Raw genomic sequence first — 17,752 nt, forward strand, 5'->3', positions numbered from 1 at the left:
ATTTTAAATTTTAATATTTCCAAAAATGATTATAAAATATTAAATATTAATTAATTTTTTAATTTTTTTTTCTTAAGGTTTCATTCCAACCGGAAGTAGTGATTTAAAACATTATATAGTTGCTGTAGGTTTAATATTGGCTGCGCTTTACTTTTACTATGAAAATATTAGTAAGGATTTGATGAATGAAAATATGAAATTAAGCAAGAAATTTAAGACGTTAAATGGAAATAATTATAAAAATAAAAAGAATAAAAAGTTAATTTAGAAAATGATTAAGAGGATTAAGACAGAATCATTTTATTTTATATATTTTAACTAAAAAAATGAGTGAAAGTAAGGTATTAGAAATATTACATCTTATTTACAGAAATCAAGAGCGCATTAAGTTAATCATTATGGTTTCTGGAATGGTTTCATTTTCAGTTTATAGTTTGAAACAGTTATTGGATTTCTATGATAATTGTAAGATTAAATATACAGAATTAATAGATAATATAAATTATCTATCAGATCCACGTATACCATATACTAGCGCTTTCTGGCCGACACATAAGATTTAAAGCTGCATCCGCAGCCTGACAAATTCAAGGAAATTCATTAGATCATTAGGTTAAACACAATTCCTACAATGGCTTCCAAAATCAAGTGAGCTAAACGCTGTTAATGAACACGGTACCTGAATCCTGTTTTCTACTTGATTCTCAACCTGAATCCTGTTTTCATAGCATAGAATCTAAAAACTCAAAACTTTTTGCAAAACCAAGTTTGATTTACCCTCTGAATTGCAGTAGGCCTAAGCATTTAAGGTAAAAAGTTCTATTGGAAAATCAATGATGAAAGCACTTACTCTTACTACAACCATTCTCACGCCAGTGCTGTTGATCCTGGAACTAAGTTGGTTCACAGTTCTAACAATACGTTTTACAACACAACTACAAACAAAACAAGGAGCCTATCGGCTTATACGCTGTGAGATTTGAAGAAATAGAAGCTGCATACCTAGGGGAGCCCCCTCTTGGCCAAATCCAAAAAGGGATCTGTACTGTAGGTATTGGAACATAGAACATTCATACCAAATTTGGACTTGATCTGATTAAAACTGTAGGACTAATAGCAATTTGAGGAAATAGAAATTCCACCCCCACGGGCGCCCCCTGATGGACGAATCAAACAAGAGGCCCATGGGCCTTGAAGCATTGGTAGATTATGCTGTGGTATAAAGTGGTTATAATGTTTTACATCTGCCGGCAAATCTTCTATGACGATGTTGATTGGGAGGACCACAGACTTAAAGGTCTATTTGTCTAGTGAGATTTTATTCCTGAAAATGAATTTATTTTCTGCCAAACGATTTAGCCTAGGCTATTTGTACTGTTAAACCTCATTAATGCGATTCTGTTAAAAAGACGAAACTAGTTTATTCTGATGTTTTCCATCATGTCCCAGCCAAGATATTTATATCAATCAAGATTTGGATACAAAAACCCATTTTTACGCATGAACTGTTAGGCCCCACTGAATAATGAAAACAAAAACAGAACGATTTTTCTGAATGCAATTGCAAGACCCTCTGATCTTAGAGCTACTAGTTAGTTACCTAATCGTTGGTGGTAAGCATTTTATAATCGGATGGGTTTGTGAAAATATCCGATCGTGAAACTAAACCACAGTCAGGTTACTGACTACATTAACGCATGCAAAACGTCGCAGAGAACGATGCCGGCGTTGGTGTCACTGAGGCCGGCTGATGATTGTTTGTTTGTCTTTTTGTTTGTTTGGCTTTATGAACGTCTAAATTCCAGCTCTTTAAACCTCATCACTGCATCAGAATCAAGGAGTTTCGCCACTTGTTATTTGGAATCTTATTTCATGACGATTAGTGCTGGATTCGTTTAACCTCTTTGATTCGTGATTGACGATACATTCTGAAATTAAATCAATATAGATATACTAACAATTAAACCTGGATTGACTCTTCAATTCATGTTTCATCCGTTTTTCAAACTGACCATGATACAACAACAATTCATTCTGTGCATGTTGAGCTCAATTCAATACGTATAACTTCTAATTCTTAAGAAATCCTGAGTACTATCTCAGAAAAAATCTTCATCAGAACAAAATCAATGACCTACAATAGACAATCAACAGAATATTTGTAAATAAGTATTCATTTACTGTTCACAAGTTTTAAAAGACGGCTGAAGTGAAGGTACCTGTCGTATAATAATATTTTCACCACAATGAAATTGACTGCTAATGTCCAGTGTCACGTTCAGAATTATAAATTAATCATCTTAAGTGAACAAACAAATTCCAGTGTCGTGGCCTCTGCTGCATGGCTGGTTCAGTTCAGTATGTCAGTGACAGTAGAGATTGGTTTTTATCCATCTCAAGTTCGTTGTTGTCGATTGACGACGGTTTCTTCAAGCAGGGTAGATTTAGACGGCGCTGTTATGGAGACATCCTGAATTGTATATCGCTATTTTCAAAGCCACACGTAGGACAGGTGCCCGCAGAAGCGTTACCTGATAGTTTTGGTCGAGTTTCTTTCTTCATTGGTGTGAAAATCGACTTTAAAGCGGTCCATGGAACGTAAATCGAGACACTGTGTAGGCGGCCATGTTACATTGTTCACGTGATGAAATACTGAAATCTGATTTGATCCGTATATTCCGCGGAAGATGGCGGACGGGTTAAACCTGTCCTATTCTGACTGCGAATGCAGGTGGCGCAGAATTGGACAGGCGACCATTATTCAGGACGCTTAATTGGTTGCACGACCACCACCACCTTTTCTATCAGGAGCGTAGCGAAGATGGCTGCTGATTATTTCGTCAACTTGAAATTTTGTTACGTTGAACTGCAACTGAGCAGCTTAAAATGATTGTCATGTCAAATACAAATTACTCGTAGCTTGAATAATTCCATTACACCAATGGCAATCAATGATCGATTAACAAAGTTTCTCAGCCCATACTCAGAACTGTCAATCCTTAGATATACACTACACTATCTATTTCAATTTATCTACTTAATTTGAACAGAATTTATCAACATCAACATTAATCAAAAGTTCAATTGAATTCTCATTCATTACAAATGTCTCATTTCTACGAAGACACTTGACTCTACTTGTTTCTATACCGAAGTATACATAGTGACCCCCACAAAGTTTACGGCAATCTTTTGGTAATTCATGTCAATGAGCTCGGAGAATTGCGAGCAGTTTAAAGTTTGCCTCTGTGCATTTACTCACAACTCCCCATCCTGCCAATTGCTGGGCCAAGCTTGCATCGTCAACATCATTGTCAGTAGAATTCGCGTCATACCAGTACGGACAGGGATCAGAATCAGAATCAGAATCAGTAAAAGCATCTTCAGTTAACTCTTGTGCACTGCCCGATTGTTCATTCAAGGTCTCAGAGTGTTCCTATATCTGAGGATGTTTCTTTGTGTGAGGGTGGTTCTATATCTGAGGGAGGTTGACTATCAGAACTATAAACTTCACTAACTAAATCTTCACGCAGTTTAGCATCGATAAAACGCCATTTCTTGAGAGACATCATTCGAGTTAAAACAGCAACTGGAAATGATAATAATTCGACTAAAAGGATTGTGCCGGGAGTCGGTCGTCGATGTTCACAAAAACATTTTCAAACAATTTAGTGTTACTTATACGTTTTGTGAGTTATTGTTAATATTCATGTTATTTTTATAATCATTACGTGAATATTTCCGTGTACATAATCATATCAACTCTTTTGGCTATATTCTAAGCCCGGTTAGCTTCGTTTTAAGAATTAAAATCTTTTTGCAAGTTTGCGAAGTTCTAAGGCTATCCAAGGTCACCTGGTGACCATATAAACAAGGGGTCCAGGGACACCATGCCCAATAAGAAAGTGGTTTCAAATGCTCAACAATCTAACCAATTTCAATATTCAATGCCCCCTGGTGACCATATACAAAGACCAATGACCTTGAAACTCATCACAATCATAAAACATGTCAGCAGCTACGATTTTGTAATCGATTGTGATAACAAAATATGCCTCGTTACCAATTTAATATGGAAATACCAAGTTATTCTACTATTCAACGCCCCCTGGTGACCATATTCAAAACCCAATAACCTTGTAACTCACCACAATCATAGAACATGCCATGAACTACAACTTTGCAGTTGATCATGGTAACAAAATATGCCTAGGTACCAATATAAAAAGGACATGCTAGGTTATTCTACTATTCAACGCCCCCTGGTGACCATATAGAATAACTAATTTCCTTAAAACTCATCACAATCATAGACGATGTTATGAGCTACAATTTTGCAATTCATTGTGGTAACAAAATATGTATTGGTACAAATATGATATAGAAATACTATGATATTGTATTATTCAACGCCCCCTGGTGGCCATATTTAAAAACCAATGAACTTGAACTCACCACAATCATAGAACACGTTATAAGCTACAACTTTCTAATTCATTGTTGTAACAAAATATGCTTAGGTATCAATATAATGTTGAAAAACTTTTCCCCACCTACGAATGAGTATTAATAACACCAAGATGGCCGCCAATTGCGTCATAATTGGCTTATCAAAAATACCTGTCTCTGGTATAAAACATCCCTTTCCAAAGAATACCCATCAGCAATTGAAATGAGAAATGGCAAACCAGTAGGAAGTTACAGGACCCAGAATTCTGGCCAAAATTGACATTTTTGGGCACTTAAAAGGTCATAGAATGGCCATCTTGAGTTCGATCGACCCAATTTTTCTTAAGCTGATGGATCCTTCGAGGATTCAAATATATACGAAAGATCAAGGTAATTGATCAAAGTGTCTTCAAAATTTCCCTCAAAAACTTCAAAAATGTGTGTAAAAAGTGCTGATTTTGGCGAACAACAATGGCTGCCAGTCGGCCATCTTGATTCTGACAGGGCCAGTTTTTGGGCTGAAGATGTGTCTAGGGTAGAAACATTTGTAACCCAAATATCAAGACATTACATTGAAGTGTCTTCAAAACTTCCCAAAATAACTGGAATCCGTCTACGGACGGACGACGGACGAAAAGTGAACGCAATAGCCCGCTGGGACTAGTCCCAAGTGGGCTAAAAGGATGTCCCCTGTTCCTTCAGCATGTTCTGTATTCAGTGACTGACGCGGCTGAGCTCACCTCGCAGTAGATTTGAATCCGGGATTTCGATCCTTGTTAGTTTGTGTTCCGAGTACCAGGTAAGTTATCAGCGGATTCATCTGATACTTACAGCAATTAATGTCTTTTCGTCCGTTGTAAATTTTCCTTTTGTTTGTTGGTTACATTGATGATTCATTGACTATCAGATGCTATTGTAATCATTCATACCAGGGCAATTTTGATATCGCTCGAAGCATGCAGATTCGAAGAGACGCCATCTTAAAGACGAAGTAACTTGCTTCTTTACATGTTTGACATTATTTGACATGCATCGAAAATGTAAAGTGGAGGATGGGCACAACTGGTCTCTAATTGAAGATGGAGACCGGTACCAGTCTACCCCGCTGGTGGAGGCCATTTCGCGAATTCATTTTTCACAAGAGACCCGCGCAGGCGCAGTTATGAAACTCACGACTATCTTGATCGCCGATAGAAAATGGCCGCTTTTTAAATAGTCGTTCTATATAGAGATTCCAGGGCGTAAAGGTGTTTACAGTGTCCAGTAGGCTTAGGTATAGGATTAGGGTTTTAAGGGAAAAATTATAGGTAAATGTAATAAATGTAGATATAGTGAAATGTTGCTTAGCCGGCACTAGAGCTGTGCGTGCATGTTCGAATCCCATTTTTGAATCAACTTAGATTTTTCTAAGACGACTAAACATAAAACTGATAAAGATAAGAACTATTTTGAGATTTACTGTAAACATGTAAATTGGTGATATCTTACCTGCTAAAAAGTGAACTATAGGCAATTCTGTTCTGTTAACTGCTCCATGAATAACTGCTGTAAGTTTTTGATGGATCCGTATATTCTGAATTCTAAGTTGAAGTACATTACTCTTTGCTGTCAGAGAACTAGACGTTTTTTGAAATCATTTTGGTTGACCTATTGTCCTAGGCATTGGTATGCCTACAGGCCTTCCTAATTTGGGTTTTATTTTCTTAAGGTAATGATGGGCAATTTACGGATCGATATTTTCAGTTCAGTCAAGCTTGCATGCAGTGAATCCGAAAACACTTAATCTTAAGATCGTCGACAATTGTTATACAATTTGACTTATAAAAAGTTTTATTTTTGATGCACTAAAAATAATTTGTTTGTTTCTTTCTTTAATTGCGGTAATGTGATTTTTCTCTCTCAAGTAGACTTCTTCGCTAGACCACGTGGGTTTGTTATTGTTATTGTTTGCGTCTTGCGAAAATGGTTTGCGCACGCGCCGGTCCCTTGTGAAAAATAAATTCCCGCATGACCGGCAGCCCACTTCAAAACTTAAGTTACTACATGTAATATGTCGGAATTTAAAGCAATTTTTTAGCCAGCTCTTCTAAATCAATTAATAAAAATAGGTCCACGTTTATTGGCGTCAATATCACCATGACTATGCCGTGCCTGCTGGCTGTAAAGATGACATAGACAGAAGGCCAACTTACCTGCAGCATGCCAGACATATGAGGCTCGGTCTTAAAGTAAATTGGAGGAATTACTTTTTTGTACATTTCATTTTGAAACATATTTCAGTAATGTTTATATCAGATTACTTGATGTCAATCATACAGCCGGTCGCTAATTGGTACTGTGGGTGTAGATTTCCGCATTTTGAACCCACATTTTCTTCAAAATGAGATGAATCATTGAACAAATCGGACACAATAAATCGCCTATCATACGTACGCCTCGAGTATCAGTTTCGTGCTAGAAATTATGAATATCAACCTATTCAATTCTGTCGCCATTTCGTTTGTGAAAGAACACGCACCTGCTGATTCCCTCATTAACATATTCAATGCGATGACATGATGGAGGTCAAACGGAGTCAACACAAATCAAATATAACCGAGATTTTAAGGGGTTTCGTATGATGGCTGATTCGGGCCGTGTAAAAAAAAATCACAAATGGTGCAAATTTTTTTTTACAGACGCCTAAAAGTCGTTTTATCGCGCAATAAAACGAAAATTACCACGTTAAAACGAGAAATTTATCGCGCAATAAAACGAGAAAAAGTCGTTGATAAAACGAACTTTTTCGTTCTATTGCCACGTTAAAACGAAAAATAGCGCGATGAAACGATAATTACCGCGTTAAAACGAGAAAAAGTCGTTTTATTGCGCGATGAAACGAGAAAAAGTCATTTTATCGCGCGATAAAACGAGAAAAAGTCATTTTATCGCGCGATAAAACGAACTTTTTCGTTTTATTGCCACGTTAAAACAAAAATAGCGCGATAAAACGAAGATTACCGCGTTAAAACGAGAAATCGTCGTTTTATTGCGCGATAAAACAAGAAAAAGTCGTTTTATCGCGAAAAGTCGTTTTATCGCGCGATAAAACGACTTTTTCTTGTTTTAACGTGGTAATTTCTCGTTTTAACGTGGTAATTTTCGTTTTATTGCGCAATAAAACGACTTTTAAGCGTCTGGAAAAAAAAATTTGTAACGTTTGTGATTTTTTTATTACATGGCCCGAATCAGCCACCATACATAACTACCCAACAAAGCGTCGGATTTTGACGACGTAAATATCTTGACTGACGCAAATAGCGTTGAACGCTGCCTCCGTTTTTGGCCTTAGGATAGCAAGCTCAGTCTATCTACGCACAATTGTGACTGGAAAGTTGCCTCTTGACATCAGTCTCATCAAAAACTACCAAAAACCTGATCGTGACAATGTAAATAAAACCCGATCAAGACTGTATGTATGTAAGTGTACAAACATGAATTCAATATTCACGTGTCTGTGCCGCTTTCTTACTGACGGTCTATCAATACGCATAGCACTGTCCGTTTGATTGCGATACATTCACGGACCTAACTATGCACTGTATATTAGAAACACATAACTGCTCCCAGTGTAAAACTTTTACTTTTAGGCAAATTCAGCACCAGATGTGAAGTACCAACTGCGCACCCCTTGACGGAGAAACCCATCCTCATCGGAGCTGCACCGTCGATGTCATACAACTACACTTCGGATACCCCAGGGCTATACTCTCATCTGGAAAATTTGCGTTTCGAAATGTGCTTTCTTCCTGCGCGGGATCATCAACTTAGAGGACTTCTACATCAACATCTACCCGAGAAAAAACGACAATAAACTACCGGACTATTTACACGTAGAAAACGACCAAACAATATAAAAATGGACAAAATGATCTTAAACCTTGTAATATAGCTATTTTCCAGAATCTCAATGTATTAAATTAGGCAGCCAGAAAAATTCATCCCAATCAGTCGCTTGCCGGTTCAGACTGAATGGAAGATTATTTGGATGAACCGGAACCGAATTTCCAATTATGTACTCTGATTTAAAAAAACATACCGGTACTGTTAACTCGACCGCCGATCACATAACTAAGCTGTACTTCGATTTCCGATTTCAAAATCAAACCCCCTGTTTCGCTCCCGGCAGGTGTGGTGGGTCTGGAAGGGACACTCAATCGAAAAATCAAACGAAATTTACCAACCAAATTAATAAATAACGGGGACAATCCCTATTTAAAGATAAAAAATAGCATTGAATTTTTACATGTGTAATTTTGGAAAGTTAAAGATGCTGCATGAAAAATGTGCTCAAATAAACTGAATTTTTGACCTTTTTGGTAAATTTCCCAAAAATATGAAACCCACGGCTTTTAACTTTGCGTACCATAAAGAAAAACAAATTACAAAATATTTTTGGTTAATCCGTTCAATTCGCCCTAGTTGTGAAATTTACAAGCTACTGAAATAGCGTTTGAGTGTGGTAAAAAGAGCCTTATTGCGCGTAGTGTATTAAGCATACCAATGATTACCGATCGACCAGACCGTTTTACTACGCTTGCTAATGCGAGCCAAAAACATTATTTTAAAAATACTACATGGAATTCCTGGAATTTTACAATCCAAGGTTGCCATCAATGTCTGATTATCAAAGAGGTCTGAGAAACAGGGTGTTCTTTTGGTATGGCCTTACTTACGTTTTTTTCGATTTATGAAATTTTAAAATAAATTTTTTTTGTTGAAATACAGAACTGGTGTAACTCGGACTCGTTGGGACAACGGGAAAATGTCCGACTTAGAAAAATTCCGATTATGAGTAAGTCGGATTTTGGGGGTTTTCCAAGAAAAATCCGAGTTAGCTACAGATTAAGACCTTAAACCCTAACAACTGAGTGACACGAGGTCATTTCTCTATTCTATAGCCGACTACTATTGTAACACGTGTCCGTCGACGGAAAAATCGATCCACCGGTGTATAATAAATGCTGCGCGCCGCAGTGACGATCTATTTGAAAAGAACTGAAATTAGCCGAGATTTAAAAATGTTTTGCTTTGAAACTTTCGAAACATATTATTCTAGCCGACTTAGCTGAATTTCCGACTTCTAGAATCCGACTTTGAGACATATTTTGACAGGAAAATGAACTGAAAAATCTTGGGATCTCGGCAGACTTCGCCGATTTTCCGACTTACGCCAGTTCTACTGTATTTGGATATGTTGTAGATAGGTGATAAAAATAAATACTAAATCTATCAATAAATTATAAATTGAATTGGTTCAGGTCTCAGGCTGCTGTGGACCTAAAATGCTGTAATGACAGGATATCCGTGACAAACATTGCAACACCTATGCCAACCATAGTTATGCAACCTACCTGTGGTAAATCATAGTATGATTATACATTGGTCAAATTTTTTGTGCATGTGGGGTTTTTTTGCAGGGGCGGATCTAGCCTAAGTTTCTTCCAGAGTACTGCACAGCTGTCGAAGGGCAACAATATCATAGAAACTTGCAATGCTCTGAAATGCAATCTGGATGAATTTCGGGCATCAAACCATTCTATGTATCCACAAAATATGAAATTTTGACACGTAGAAGAAAAATCATTTACAAGAAATAAGAAGTTTACCCCATTTTCGATTATTCAATTTGGCAATTCTAAATTACAGCCAAAGCTCGTTATAATGCCAGCCCGGGACCTTCAAAATTTTGACGGTGTAACGAATGTGGCGGTATAACGAAATGTCGATCGTGAGAATTGTAACACAGTTTACAAGATGTATCTTTATCGAATCCAGAATTGGACATTATTTGACATTAGTTGATCTTAATTTAGGAAGGGTAAAGCTTATTTCATTTAGAAAATAGAAAAAATTGTGTGTGATACTGCCGACCAGATGTATCGATTCTTATCCAAAAGACTGGAAACGTCATTTGACGAAATATCGTGTTGGCAGTATGACGAATATTTTCTCTATGGGGATGAGTTTGAGAAGTACTGTTCTAGGATTTCGTTGGCGTTATGGCGGAGAGTGCGAGGTGGTATAACGAGAGCTGTTTACATACATAAAGATATCAAATGAACTTTTCTGCACAAGGAAATTCTTAGCAATAAGCGAATTTGGCGGTATAACGAGCTTTCTATAATCGTGAGTACCACTGAAGCAATAGGCCGGATCCGCCCCTGAATTAAGTTTCATCGTACTGTGCATGCGTTTCGATTGGACATGGTTTCATCGTCTATATAAAGTTCTTGTTTCAACTTACTGTAGATTTAAACTCAATGCCAGGGCAAGAATTCTATTTTCCAGCTACACTGAAGGATTGATTGGGGCAACAGCTGTGCACATAAATTCAACAATGTTTCATAGATATCATATTCTTATATCTGATCCTTAAAAGTAGAACTCGCCCGAAAGTTTGTTTTGGAATCAAACCAGTTTTAAGAAGTACTTCGTTAGCACTAACGTAATTCTTAATGCAAAACTTGCACTTCTTGAACAGCATTGCATAGATTTGATCTGCTTGCATTATGCACAATACATTACATAGTAGAACAATTAACAACACGATTACATTATATGGATGTACGAACACGTATGGACAGACATATGTTTCCAGTTTTACAACAGTCCCATAGCATCTAAATTCAAACAAAATCAATGGAACAAATTGCATCCTATCTACATCATGCCGCCAAATTAATGAAACTACATGTACGCAGTGTATAGTCTAAAGTTTTATTTGCAATTTTTGTACAGAGGCAAAGATATGAAATCCATCATCTGGTCCATGAATAATTAATTCATTTTAAGAAATCTATGGAATAACTAATAAAAATAGTGTTTTAAAGGAAAACATCAGGAAAATAATAGCGATTTCAACTGAACATATAAAAAAATGATCTGGTTGGAGAAAAGGTACACAGTCAAAAGTTTCCAATTCGATAATTACTTATTCAATTAATTCAAATGATAAACCAGTCCCTATTAACATTAGTTCAAGTGTGTTCCCCAAGAATAATACATAACAGGTCAGGTGGAGGTCACTAGTAAATATTATTAAATCCAAAATGTTCTTTTGAACAATAATACAAGAATATACTGTGTCCATGTCATACAAGCATGCACACTGTATGCGTATTACACTATACTATGTGTGCCACCTAATACAGATATTTCAGAAATAGAACAGTTCAATTTTACAGTTTCAAACCAGATAACCAGACTGATGGCAACCATTACAACTACGGGTCCAGGGACATCATGCCCACTTGGGAAGTGGTTTCAAATGCACAACAATCTAAGTATTTCAATATTCAAAGCCCCCTGGTGAACATATAAAAAAGCAATGCCCTTGGACCTCACCACAATCATAGAACATGTCAGCAGCTACGATTTTGAAATTGATTGCGGTAACAAACTATGCCTAGGTACCAATATGATAAGGATATACTAAGTTATTCGACTATTCAACGCCCCCCATGACCATATAGAATAACTAATGTCCTTAAAACTCACCACAATCATATACGATGTCATGAGCTACATTTTGCAATTGATTGTGATACCAAAATATGCCTCGATATCAATTTAATATGGAAATACTAAGTTATTCTTCTATTCAATGTCCCCTGGTGACCATATGCAAAACCCAATGACCTTGAAACTCACCACAATCATAGAACATGTCATGAACTACAACTTTGCAATTATGGTAACAAAATATGCATAGGTACCAATATACATGTAATAAGGAAATACCAAGTTATTCTTCTATTCAATGCCCCTGGTGACCAGAAAACTGATGTCCTTAGAACTAACCACAATCATAGATGATGTCATGAGCTACAACTTTGCAATTGGTTGTGGTAACAAAATATGCATAGGTATAGATATAATATAGAAATACTAAGTTATTGTATTATTCAACGCTCCCTGGTGGCCATATACAAAAACCAATGACCATGAAAATCACCAAAATCATAGAACATGTTATGGGCTACAACTTTCCAATTGATTATGGTAACACAATATGTTTAGGTATCAATTTAATGTGGAAAAACATTTTCCCACCTACGAATGAGTACTGATGACACGAAGATGGCCGCCAATTGCGTCATAATTGGCTGATCAAAAATGCCTGTCCCAGGTATAAAACATTCCTTTCCAAAGAATACCCATCACAAATTGCAATGAGAAATAGTAAACCAGTAGAAAGCTACAGGACTCAAAATTCGGGCCAAAATAGACATTTATGGGCACTTAATAGGACGGCCATAGGACGGCCATCTTGAGTCTGATCGACCTTAGATTTTTCCTACGCTAATGGGCCATTGGGGGATTCAGATATATACGAAAGATCAAGGTAATTGATCAAAACATCTTCAAAATTTCCCTCAAAAAGTTCAAAAATGTGTAAAAAGTGCCGATTTTGGCGAACAACAATGGCTACCAGTCGGCCATCTTGATTCTGACAGGGCCAGTTTTTGGACTGAAGATGTGTCTAGGGTAGATACACGTGTAACCCAAAAATCAAGACATTACATTAAAGCGTCTTCAAAATAACTGGATTCTGTCTACAACAGACGGATGAAAAGTGAAAGCAATAGCCCCCTGGGACTTAGGTCCCAAGTGGGCTAAAAATGACCCCAAACCCCTTCTATTGACATCATTTGTTTTCCAAAATAAATAAATAAATACACTGTGTAAACCCAGCCACAATAAAATAGTAATCCCAGCCCTCAAGTTTTAGTATCATTATTTTTTAAATAATTTTCTTTAAGAGTTGTATATACACACTGGCTTAGTATGGTAATGAAGTACAGGGCTTAGCAAGTGCAAAAAGATTTCTGAAATGAAAATCTGAATCATTTTCTGAGCATCTAGAGCAATTATAGAACGAAACTACCATGCAATAATGTCATCATGGCAAAAAATAGCCCAACCCCTTAACCTGCCCCTGCACAACTACAAATAAAGCAAAACACTAAATTGACCTAGTAATATGACAAATCTAGTCAATTATACTACAAGTAATTAGTGGTCAAATGTACTTAAAGCATCGTAAACCTCACCTAACTCGCACAAACTGGGACCAGTGGTCCAAGGTAAGTGATGCCGTAGTTAAGGATTATAATATAAAATATTTAGTTTTTGTCATTAGAGTTTAAAAAGTCTGAGTTGCCATGTCCAGGTAGGACATGGTTTACCGGGTACTGTAATTAGTTTTGAACAATACTTGAACAGAATGAGTGAATTGAAAAGGTCAGTTCACTAATTAGCTAGGTTGACACGTAACCGCTGTTCACTTAAGGGAGGTAAATTGAACCTTTTTTCCAAGAAAAAGTGTTTACCATATGGTATTTAGGTACTTATGTTCGTATGCGAGATATTTTGACGAATTCAGTACCAAAAAGGTATGATACTTGCTAAGCCCTGAATCTTGTGTGAACATCACTGTAAGAGTTGATTGTGAAGTTGGTTAGAGTTGGTTCTTAGTGGAATGGTTTACCAAGACTACCCATTTAGGAGATATAGCCACAATACATTTCTCTCATGAAGTTGTAAACGTACCACATCACAATTCTCAAACGGATACTATGTAAATCACAGTTTACTGTGTTCACTTTTTTCTATATACAAAATATAATTAAATATAATATACATTTCTTTTATACTCATATATTTGTTTTTTTAAACATTCAATTAAATCTCCATAAAGAGAAAATAAATTGCCCATGAGCAAAGTGTGGTTTACCTTGAAAGCTAGAGGTTGTTTGGAGTAAGGGCATTGCTTGAAAAATCTTTTTAATTTGTGACTTCAAAGTTCTAGAAGTTTATATTATATTTATAATTGTTATTGGTCTACGTCCAAAATTTCGTAGGGTACAGGTAGGCGCGGCAGGGAAACTATTTAAATATTTTCAAAAAAACATTTTTCACAATATGAAAAAATATTCAAATGAAATTCATATGTCACAGGGTGGTGAAACCTCTCCCAATGTATGGCCGCGGAAGCTATAACACCGGGGCGTAGTATTAGATCGTTTTAAATCCTGGAATTTACCACTACATTATTCAGACCTCGACCTATACCTATAGATTGCTGCTTAGTATTTTCAGGTCACAAGAAATCACAATTTATTACAAATTCTATCAAACAGAAAACACATCACTCATCTTCTGTTAGGACGATTATTCAGCCTGTTATCATACCAAACCACGCGCCAAGCAGCGTTACAGCATCACCATATAGTAGTCTGTACGAGCGTGTGTTTGTGTGTTTAGCACTCCCATGCACATGGAGGCCTTGTGTAGTGAACGTTCGCTTCACTTCAATCTCAATCAACACAATCACCGGGTATTAAAATGAAACAATACCTATGGCGATATGTGAAATAATTATATTGTTGCCAGCAATGAGCATTTAAAATTTGTACATATATGGCACCTAGTTTAATGAAATGTTCGCCATTAACGTTCGCCCAAAAACAGCCAATCACATTCGCTCGGAGATGATGCCGCCCCCCGAGGCCATTGCAATTTTATACGCATGAGCTAAGAATTTTCCCGCCAAAAACAGTTTTTCGTCGAATTTAAACAAAGTTGACCATATCATTGATAGAGGTTTGTCATGCCTTCAATCGCATCGATTATATGTCGTTTAACCCGAGAACCATAAAAAAATGTACCGCGATTTTACATGAATTGGCTCAATGCCAACCTCATACTGCTGACAAAGGTAAACCAAAAAATACTTGAGCCTGAACTTAAGAGATTTTTACGTATACTTAATACAGTTCATGCTGATATAATACAGACTAGACCAACCCATCACACTGGTTGGTTCAGTGTTCAGGTCCTCTTCAATTGTTATGCCTTAGGCGAAACTTATCATAACATATACCATATATAGTGATGTTTTTATGCTAAAATGTAATTTTCCAACATGTTTCAATGGTAATGACCTATCACAAAGTTTTTCCAATTGCCAGGCCCATCGGAAGCAAATCTGAAATGGCATGGCCCATCCATCCAAGACTATATTAAGGAAACTGCTTAGAAAACAGATTCAAAGAATTCACATTGATTACAAAAACATTTAAGAACAATGGTAGTCTTGTAAAGCAATATATAAATCAGAATTTTCGTCCTATTGAATCAAACTCAAGTTCTCAAAACCATTTACTGTTTCAATAATTTCGTTTAACAAAATTCTCGACGGGAAAAGAAAATGTTCAGGGGATGATGTCATCAAGAGCGGCTCCAGGAATTTAGATAATAGGCCCAAAAAACTTCCAAGGCCTAGTTGTATATACATTGAGGTACATGAAGTACGAGGAACAAAACCTATCGGGGGCTTTGGAGCCCTCCCCCAAGAAAATGTGATTGTGAAAAAAATTGATCATCTTTCTAGATTGATTCGAAAACAAAAATACCATCCATTAATGTCAGCAAGAAATAGGGGTGCCCCTCCCCCTTCATCCACCCCATACTACATACTTTTTTACTTAGGCTAATCAGTGTGCATACATTTAAACTCAATGCTCGAACCACTCAATGACACACGCGCCTCTCTTAAAGAGCATATGCTATCAAAATGGAATATTGTGTAAAATTCATTTTCAATTGTGATGTATTCACAAATATCAAATATGGAATTGGTTTGAATTTTAGTTCAGCCATTACTGAGAAATATGACTATTAAATCGGAAATTTCAGTGTGTGCTCACTGTTTTTGTTTACCTTAGCAGGAGCGTGTTTCTGACGTCATCTCTGACAAACGCTCGCGGCTTCCAGTCATTACATTAGACATTTCATGCGATATTTTATCATTTTGGGAGTGATTTGAATTGATAAACTCTTACCATTGTATAGTGTTGCTACCGTTGTATATGACATGATAATCGTATATAAGTGAGTAGCGCTGTAGGTCAGTGAATACAGTGAACAAATGGTGTTTATTTATCAATTATACATAGGCTTCGGAAAGTACAATTTTGATGGCATTTGCCCTCTAATGCTCCTTTGCATTATATTTTTTAAATATGATGAAAAAAATATATGAGGCAGCATTCATTGTATATAGGCTGTCGTGTAATTCAGTGCATAGGCCTTACTATTGAGAGTGGTCAGGCCTATATGCGATCATGGAGGGTGCTTCCGACGGCCCTGATTACTTATAACTTCATGTTATGGTTAGCATCAGTGCACTGTAATTAACCTGAATTGACACAAGGAATTTGAGAAACCTGAATGCTGAACAAATTTGGCATGAAGCAGGTCAATATTGACAGGGCTTTCATATATTGTAGAGAAGTTTTCTTTTCCAGGTGAATCCTTGAAAGGAGATGAAATATGAACATTCAAATAAAACTTAACACCATAACCAATTTTTCAATCCACGATAATTATATCGGATAAAATATGCAGTTTTAGACTTACAGAGAAATTAAATAACTCGCACCTTACTTTGAAACAGTCCTTGCATTATTGTTGATTAGTTTTTGTTCATCATTTGTTGTTTTTATTTTTCAACTGATGGATTAAATTAAGTTATTATCGCATGAAGTGAGTACATCAACAAATATCACATTCGTCCATATAATCATGATTCATTACGAAATAATAAACAAGAGAACATATTTAGTAGTCGTTGTATATAATCCATCCGTTCCATTCAAAGCATTTCATTATTTGTTAAACGCGAATATTACGGCCCACATTAGTTCATTGGCACCATCTTTCATGCTTTCCTGCTCAGGATCTAGATTCAGCAGGTCGTGCACCCGTTTCATCGCCAGCTCATAGTCATCATCAGAAAGCGGGGCAAAAGCATTTTCCAGAACATCCGAAGACTGCGCGAGATAGATCAATGCGAGCATGCGTTTCTCCATGCGATGAGCGTTGTTCACCCATCGATTCAAAACCGCTTCTTGCACTTTTTTCACCAATTTTTGTTTGATCACATTGTCATTCAGCGGATGAGTGGTCATATCAAACAGCAGGAAATTCTGCTTCTCCGTTGTGCACACACCCTTCTCCACTAAATTTTTGGCAAGTCGTTCGCGAACATTGCGCAATTGATATCGCAACTTCAATGGATTCCATGTTTCACCTAAAATTTATCAACATATACAATATTTATATGTTGAACCAACTATACATGGCCCCCAACACACCCCTAAAACATTTTTCCCACATTTGTACCAATAAAAGTTCAGTCATATGTGGCCTCTTCTGTGGTTGAAGGACTCAATCTCAATGGGCACAGGATAGCTAG

General features: G+C 36.7%; 1 protein-coding gene across 2 annotated transcripts in view; it reads right to left on the reverse strand.

Annotated features, from left to right (window-relative positions):
- LOC141906486 (Golgi phosphoprotein 3 homolog sauron-like) overlaps positions 1-17,752 on the reverse strand; it is a 99,389-nt gene that overhangs the window by 67,936 nt on the left and 13,701 nt on the right. Inside the window, exon 3 of one of the 2 annotated variants that reach the window (XR_012619347.1) lies at positions 16,338-17,587. Coding sequence is in view for 1 of the 2 variants with exons in the window: in XM_074795803.1 (XP_074651904.1) it covers positions 17,163-17,587 (425 nt within the window). In the remaining variant the exon portion in view is untranslated. Of the gene's footprint in view, positions 1-10,245; positions 17,588-17,752 lie in introns of those variants that run through there. The other variant, XM_074795803.1, reaches the window with a different exon arrangement.

The sequence above is a fragment of the Tubulanus polymorphus genome, chromosome 5, assembly GCF_964204645.1.
Source record: "Tubulanus polymorphus chromosome 5, tnTubPoly1.2, whole genome shotgun sequence".
Lineage (NCBI taxonomy): Eukaryota > Metazoa > Nemertea > Palaeonemertea > Tubulaniformes > Tubulanidae > Tubulanus > Tubulanus polymorphus.